Source organism: Sinocyclocheilus rhinocerous, unplaced genomic scaffold (genome assembly GCF_001515625.1).
Source record: "Sinocyclocheilus rhinocerous isolate Xijiao unplaced genomic scaffold, SAMN03320098_v1.1 scaffold5853, whole genome shotgun sequence".
In the NCBI taxonomy this organism is placed as follows: Eukaryota; Metazoa; Chordata; class Actinopteri; order Cypriniformes; family Cyprinidae; genus Sinocyclocheilus; species Sinocyclocheilus rhinocerous.
In genome coordinates, this window is record NW_015633275.1 from 14,598 (window position 1) to 23,655 (window position 9,058).

General features: G+C 32.0%; 1 protein-coding gene across 1 annotated transcript in view; it reads right to left on the bottom strand.

The window, feature by feature from the left end:
- LOC107744004 (uncharacterized) overlaps positions 1-7,470 on the bottom strand; it is an 11,888-nt gene extending 4,418 nt beyond the window's left edge. The window contains exons 1-5 of the mRNA XM_016557463.1: positions 7,165-7,470; positions 6,575-6,621; positions 5,473-5,581; positions 3,119-3,233; positions 1,133-1,217 (exon numbers count right to left, since the gene is read on the bottom strand). Coding sequence (XP_016412949.1) covers positions 1,133-1,217; positions 3,119-3,233; positions 5,473-5,581; positions 6,575-6,621; positions 7,165-7,297 — 489 coding nt within the window. The 5' untranslated portion in view covers positions 7,298-7,470. The remainder of the gene's footprint in view (positions 1-1,132; positions 1,218-3,118; positions 3,234-5,472; positions 5,582-6,574; positions 6,622-7,164) is intronic.
- Between the last annotated feature and the right edge of the window lie 1,588 nt (positions 7,471-9,058).

Genomic DNA, 9,058 nt, shown 5'->3' on the forward strand with positions numbered 1-9,058 from the left:
TTTTTTCAAAAAATTAAAGTATCAAAAAGTTATAGAAGTTTAAATGTACTGTAAAGAAAATGCACTATACTAATTTTATTTTATATATAGTAAATATTTTACATAGCAGGTTTTACTCTAAAATTAAAGCCTTATGTCTAAATAAGTTATGTTCCAAATTTGAAGTTGATATGAAAAAAACAGGTTCCTGTGAGATTTTATTTAGGGCGTTATACCACAAACAGCCACCGGGTGCAATCCAAACTCTATTGAATTTTTTTAATGCATTTTTCTGTCACAAATGTCTAGATTTCTCTGTCAATATTACTTCTATCTCAAAATAACCACCATATATGGAATCCTGAGACTCAGACCTTTCCAATTATGTTTTTTGTCAAGATTATAAAAAGGTTTGATTGTAAAAGACCGTAATGCGCTTTGTAATATTACACTTGACACTGCCCACTAAGGGGGAGGAGACCGCCAAAAGATTACCATTTAAAGTACCATTTCCATGGTAACGCAATGTCCGATTTCAAAATGGTTTTCACAGAAGTTGCAAAGCAGCATCGTGTATGTATGTATAGTTTAATACAAAGGACCGAAAACCAATCACAAAGAGTACTTTTTCTATTTAAAAACTTGAGATGCAGTGGGAAGGGGAAAAACCGCCATAAAGTCTCAAGACATGTTTTTTAAAAGTTTAACTTACATTAATTTTGCATGGCTTTCTAAACATGCGGCTCTCTTGTGCGAGACGCGAGTGTAAAGGTGATAGATGTCCCTCTAGAAAATGCGATAAATATGCGTTCTGTGTGACCGGCTTGGTTTCAGTTTCACCGTAAACAACATCTTCCCCGCATTGACGCTCTCTTTTCCCGCAATATTTTGAATGAACAACCAGCAGCGCCGCATCTAGTGGGTTTAACTGGATAAGCCATGAAAATCATTAAAATGCAATGACACTTACATCGTCATCGCATCTTGTGAGCCACTGATAAAAGGCTATGTTTTTGCATTCGAATGTGGATTTTTATTTTAAATTCGACAAATATTCGAAATTCTAATTTTTTTTTTTTTGACAGCCCTAGACTGCACCCCATAAACACAATCAAGCCTAGAAAAAAAGCAGTCAATCACCCCTTTAACTCACAGCGGTGAGATTTACATACCGTTCATCTGCTCGCTGTCTGATCTCCTCTCGTCTCCGGGCAAACTGCTCATCATCACGGTCAAAACTGCAAATATAGAAGCAAAAGCCAATTCAGAATATTACTGAATAGTATATTAGTACATTAACAATAACAGGCTTGAGTGAATTACAGCATATTCATGTCATGTCATAATTACTGCAATTACACAAAATTTTATCAGCACATTTATGAAAAACCGGACTTCATTTGTGACCCTGGACTACAAAACCAGTCATAAGGGTAAATTTTTTTGAAATTGAGATGTATACATCATCTGAAAGCTGAATAAATAAGCTTTCCATTGATGTATGGTTTGTTAGGATAGGATCTTTAAAGTTGTCCAAATGAAGTTCTTAGCAATGCATGTTACTAATCAAAAATTAAGTTTTGATATATTTACGGTAGGACATTTACAAAATATCTTCATGGAACATGATCTTAATATCCTCATGATTTTTGGCATAAAAGAAAAGTGGATAATTTTGACCCATACAATGTATTGTTGGCTATTTATACAAATATACCCCAGCGACTTAAGACTGCTTTTGTGCTCCAGGGTCACGTATGATATCAACCTGGCAGCTATTTTTATCAAAGAAAACATAAAGCTGAATTAATGCTGCGACATTACATTATTTTACATTAGCACTAGAAAAATCATTTCTGAGAACCGAGAACAAAGACAGAAACTACAGCCACATGAATTCCCCTTCAATCATAAAAGACAATAAAACATAATTTACGCCGAATGAGAAGGAAAAGTGAAACTGTGATCTGCAGTCTAGCCGTAAAACAAATTCGAAACATCCCAGAACAAAGGACCATCACATGAAGCTGCATAAGCATTAATGAGAGATCGAGGGAGCGCTTCTGCTTCTGTAAGTGAAGCACATCTGCGTTTCGTCATGAGACTTGAGAAGATAAAAGACTTGACAAATCAAATCGTCTCTGATTGACACGTGCCCTTTACAACCCGTCAAACACAGAACCGGCTGTTTAAAAATAATCTCTTTGGGGGGAAAAAACATCAATTCTTATGTTATTCTTGATGAATTAATAAATAAATGCAATACAAAATGCATTTGTGTTTATTAACCCTATAAAGCCTAGTGTATCGTATTTGATGCATGAATTTCTGAGGTCTCTAAATGATCAAAAATGGTCTTCTGAGTAGGCTTGCCGCGATAGACGGTGCTGACGGTGATACTGTTGTTAAGCCGCAACACCGGTTACGTCACTTGCCCACCGTGGCACTGACCCCCACCGTCGTTTTAATTTTTTATAGTAATAGTTCAGTAAAAGAACAGACACTACAATTAAAAACTGAACGCGGCTGCTCATGGTCGCACTGTCGAGCCCTGTAAGTGCAGTAAAAACGTGGTAACATTCAAAAGTTTGCATTTTTTCACATTTAATGCTTAATGAGAAGTTGCTGATCAGATACAATATGTCTTTACTTGAAAAGCATTAAGTTATGACTGCATTTAAAAAAAAAACAATCAGACCCAAAATGCAAAAACTGTATATAGATTTTGAATACATTATGAAGGTTAAAGAAGCAGTTCATCCAAAAGAGAATAAGAGTTTTTGCATTATGGTAAAATAATGTCACGATGCAAAAAATCTTAACTGTAGAAACAATTTTCACTCAGAAATTGCTAGTGAATTTCACAATTAATTACAAAGAATTTGAAAAATGTACACTTAAGACTGGTTTTGTGCTCCAGGGCCACATTTTGTCTAAAGGTTGAGTAAAGTGTAAAAAACTAGACTTTTCTTACAATTATTTCATATGTCAGGCTTTACAGGGTTCAATAAACTGATCAGTTTCACACAATTACAGGGTTAATCTTTGATCACAGAGGTGGCTCTGAGGTGGAAGTGAAACCTGTGACTATTTAAAGAAAAGAGGCAGTGAAGCTGATATGAAGGCTGTAAGATCTGACCTGGACGAGCGTCTGCGTTTACAGCAGCAGCAGCAGCAGCAGCAGCAGACGGAGACGGCCAGCAGCAGAGTCCCACACACCACAGCCATCGCGATGATCAGAGCCTCGAAGTTCACTGAAACAACGCACAACACAACATCACGACACTGAAGATCAGGGATGCTTGCTGAAACAGAGCCGTGTGTCGGTCACTACTGACACCTGCTGGACGTTTACTGATAGTGCAGGTGACCTAACACTGCTCTCATGATGGAGGAGTTGTGTAATTGTTTTTATTGTTAACATGTGACAGTGTGCAATATAACTGCATTATCTAGAATTATCCTTTATAACACATTCGGGTCTGTTTTGAGATGCATACAAAATTATGACCCACAAAATACACATCATTTTTGTTTACAAATTTTTTTTTAAGATATATAACCAGGTATATGTGTGTATATGTGTCAAAAATACTTTCTGTAAAATTATCTATGAAGTTATATCAGTGTCCAAAAAAAAATTTTTTTTATTAAAATTATACAAATTTGGAAAAATATATTTAGCTTTTTCTTCATATATCACACACTTTTGGGACTGAATTTTGTTGATGAACATGAATCTGAATCATTGCAGCATGAAAACATGATCACTAAAATAAGTTAAAGAAATAAAAAAAATAAAAAAACATTTTTTTTAATATTTTTTAAAAACTAATAAAAACATAAAATTACTAAATTTCTGGAAATTTAACTGAAATTAGAATAAAAACTGAAAAAATAAAATAGAAGATAATTCAAAATATGAATAAAAACTATAAGAGTATATAAATAACATTAGGTTTCACGGCTGAGCGCTCAGTTACACTGTCATTATTTATTGATATTTAACCAAATAAACGCCACGAACAGCCAATCAGAATGAAGTATTCTATAAATCTGCATAGTAAGTGAAGGGAAGCTGAACGGGGGACTTCCAGCCCTGAATGTGAAAGTACTCAACAGCTGCTGTACATTAGTGTGTTTAACCAGTTCTGTGCATCTCAAAGCTGCTTAAAGCATGAAGGTGAGCTCACCCCAGCAAACACCCCAGCGCGCCTGAGAGAGTTTACAAACCGAGGCCGGAGGAATCACATACGACACCGGATAATCTGAGCAGCTGCTGTTCGTCTGGCACCACAAACACTGTTAGGAAAAAACACCTTCCAGGATGTTAGAAAAATATTATTATTATTATTATTATTAATTACATCTCTATGATGTTAAAAAAAACATTTATTATTATTAATAATTACATAATACAAATAATACAATGTATTATTATTATTATTATTAATTACATCCTTTAAGATGCTACAAAAGCATTTATTATTATTATTATTATTAATTACATCCTCCAGGATGTTAGAAAAATATATTATTATTATTATATTATTAATATTTATTACATCCTCTAGGATGTTACAAAATATGTATTATTATTATTATTATTATTATTATTATTTACATCCTCTAAGATGTTAAAAAAACATTTATTATTATTAATAATTACATAATACAAAATATGTATTATTATTATTATTATTATTGGTGTTGTTATAAAACAATTAAATTAAATAAATGTTTCCACGGCAACTAACTGAATTGAATTATGTTTAAGTTGAAGTAATAAAATTAATAAAACTAAAACTGAAATAAAAATAAAAATAAATTAAAGCTAAATATTCGTTCATCCATCTATGAAATCCTAAGTAATTTTACTATAAGGTCAAATACACTAAACATAAAAACAAAGCTGAAATAAAATAAAGCTGAAACATAAATTAAATATTAAATGACAAACCTAAACTAATTACAAAGGTTGCCATGGCAACTAACTGAAATAAGTTTAAGCTGAAGTACTAAAATTATTAACCGAAATAAAACTAAAGCTGAAAAAATAAATTGCACATAAAATCACTAAAACAAATTCTAAAAATGTAACTGAAAGTAAAATAAAAACTGAAAATATAAAATATATAATTCAAAATAATAAAACTATAACAGTATTATAAATAGCACTAGGTTTCACAGATGAGCGCTCAGTTATACTGTGTTCTGGATGACGGTCATCATTATTCAATACTATTTAACCGCTGAATGCCACGAACAGCCAATCAGAATCAAGTATTCTAGAGATCCGCATAATAATGAGCGTAATGTCCTCAGGACGTGACAAAACAACTGGGGACTTCCAGGCCTGAATGCAAATCTCCCTTCACCAATGTGAAAGTATTACTTCCATCAGCTCAGCAGCTGCTGTACATTAGAGATCAGCAGGTATATTAACCAGTTCAGTGCATCTTAAAGCTGCTTAAAGCACGAACATGAACTCACCCCAGCAAACACCCCAGCGCGCCTGAGAGAGTTTACACACCGAGGCCGGAGGAATCACATACGACACCGGATAATCTGAGCAGCTGCTGTTCGTCTGGCACCACAAACACTGTTAGGAAAAAACACCTTTTTTATTATTAATAATGTTAATCACATCCTCCAGGATGCTACAAACACATATATTATTATTATTATTATTATTATTATTAATGTTAATGACATCCTCCAGGATGTTAGGGGGGATTTATTATTATTATTATTATTAATTACATAATACAAAATATGTATTATTATTAATGACATCCTCCAGGATGTTAGAAAAATATTTATTATTATTATTATTTACATCTTCTAAGATGTTATATTAATAATAATAATAATAATAATTACATAATACAAAATATGTATTATTATTATTATTAATGTTAATGACATCCTCCAGGATGTTAGAAAAATATTTATTATTATTATTATTTACATCTTCTAAGATGTTAAAAAACATTTATTATTATTAATAATTACATAATACAAAATATGTATTATTATTATTATTATTAATTACATCCTTTAAGATGCTACAAAAGCATTTATTATTATTATTAATGTTAATGACATCCTCCATGATGTTAGAAAAATATTTATTATTATTATTATTATTATTAATGACATCCTCCAGGATGTTACATTCATTCATAAAAACATTAATTCATTCATTCATTTTTTATGTTATTTTCTTTATTGGCATTCTCCAGGAAGTGAGATCATTTAGTAGGAAATCAGCAGCACAAACATTATCATCAATGCATTCTGTGATGTTCTGTTGCATTATCATTGGTTTGTGTCACTACAGCATTCATCTTATTTGACCAAATGGCGAAAATCAGTTTGAAAAAAAAAAATTTACATTTCATAAGATGCTTAAAATATAAAAAAAACAAAGTGCAGTGATAATGAAGTTATAATGAATCAAATTGGAGCATCTGAGCAGATTTCTGACAGTCTTACATCAAAAACTTCCCTAAATATTACAATACTCATTTACAAAAAGTTCAGATGGTAAGACTTGGCTAATAAAAACTAAATGAGCATCATGTGATCTCACCGAGACATTGGCGAGGCACGTCTCACAGGAAGTCATTGTGTTGCATGCTGGGACGAGAAAGAAGAACACAAACATACAGATCAGACAAATCACTGACATAAGATAAATAAATAAAGAGCTGAATTTGGCCAAAGATTTGTCTAGATGATCAGACGGCTGATAAAGCAACACATAACTTTAAATGCTTAATTTAGTGCGACCATAAATACACCACATCACACACTGGATGATTAATAACAGCATAACTGACTGATAAAAAGGTCAGTTACTTTTATATTTCACTGACTTCAACAAAATAGGTAACTTTTACTTGTTTGCAAACGTCCTTTCAGTGTTTTTATATCATTGACTAACACTACTGACATTAAAATTAGTGACAGTTTTATATTAAACATATCCAATCAATTATGGAAATATTATAATACGTAAATATTAATAATGGTAATATACATATACTATAATAATGATCATTTATGACAACATACTTACACGTATTCATATATTTACATACATATTTATATTACAAGCATTTTCAAGCTGCAAAATAGAGAGATGTGATTAAAAAGAAGAAGATAGAAGTAAAAACATACGTTTGTGAACAAGTGGATGAGCTGTAGGTGGAATTGTTGTTGTTTTTGGAGTTGTTTTTGCCTCAGAAACACGGAAGGCGACACACATCAGCAGAAAGCCCAACATCGACGCAAACACTCGCGATTCGTCCATATCAGAGACGATTTGAAGGTTTGTACAGCAGACGAGTGTTGAGTTTCTATCTGAGCTCTGAAATCTTCCTTTCAACAACACAAAAATCCCCAAAACTGTCCTCAATTAGCAGCTAAAGCTATCAAGCGATCGGCACCGGAAACACAACAACGCACTGCTGCTTTCAAAATAAAAGTCCTCTAAGAACTCCAGAAACGAAAGCGTAATCATCGTGTCATTATCATAAAAGTACTTCCGCCACGTAAGAAAACAAAAATCATTCTTTGATAAGTCAAAATTATGAGATGAAATGTTAAAATTATAACATGAAAAGTCATAACTAGGAGGTAAAAAGTCAAAATTATGAGATGAAAAATTGAAATAACATGAAAGGTCATAATTATGAAGTAAAATGTCGAAATTATGACATTAAATACGAAATTATAACATGAAAGGTCATAATTATGAAGTAAAATGTAGAAATTATGACATTAAAAACTAAATTATAGCATGAAAAGTCATAACTAGGAGGTAAAAAGTCAGAATTATGAGATGAAAAATTGAAATTATAACATCAAAGGTCATAATTATGAAGTAAAATGTAGAAATTATGACATTAAAAACTAAATTATAGCATGAAAAGTCATAACTAGGAGGTAAAAAGTCAGAATTATGAGATGAAAAATTGAAATTATAACATCAAAGGTCATAATTATGAAGTAAAATGTAGAAATTATGACATTAAAAACGAAATTATAACATGAAAAGTCATAACTATGAGGTCAAAAGTCAGAATTATGAGATGAAATTTGAAATTATAACATCAAAGGTCATAATTATGAAGTAAAAAATCGGAATTATGACATTAAAGACGAAATTATCACATGAAAAGTCATAACTATGAAGGAAAAAGTTGAAATTACGACAATAAAAAGTCAATATTATGAGATAAAGGGCCAATTTTTATAAAATTATTTTAATTTAAAAAATATATTCTCATAATTATGACTTTCTAAGCCATAATTCTGATGTTTCATCTCATAATTCTAACTTTTGATCTCATAATTATGAATTAGTGTGTCAGTTTCGACCTTCTAAGTCATAATTTCAACTTGGTATGTCAATTTTGTGGTTTTTAATGCTAGTATAGAGAGCAATGGTATATTTTATGTCATTCAGTGTTCATTGCTCTCTCTCTCTCTCTCTTCTGAAGGATAAGAATCACGAGTCGTGTTTCTCTGTAGCTCAAGACTCTCGATGCCACTTCAGGTTCATTGTAGGATTTATGAATGCATTCTTGCACCTGGTCCTCCTGAAAAGATGAGAAGGATGCAGCTTCTTTGAAGAAACCCCCCCAGGTGTGTTTAGAGCTCAGGATTTCTTCCCAAACTAACACACTGGACTGCATTGAACTGCTTCTAATAGTTTGCCAAGCCCTGTCTAACAACAAACAAAACAAGCAAATTAATAAAAGCGCACAGATTTTACAGAACCTTCATATTTAATTGACTTTGGTCATTATTTGTAGATTTCATTTAGCAGATTACACTTTTATGAAAGTATTTGCAGTTGGTTTGTATAATGTGTCATTATGGGCTGAGTTTTTGTTGCACTTACACTTACACTCGCGTTTCGAGTGCTTCGAATCAGTGAGTCATTTTGCGAAGCAACTTTAATAACTTTAGTTTCGCCCACCATCACCAATCAGAATTATTATATTCGAGTACTATACGTTTTTAGCATGAGAAAAGAGCTGTTTTTACAACTCACAACTGTTAGCCT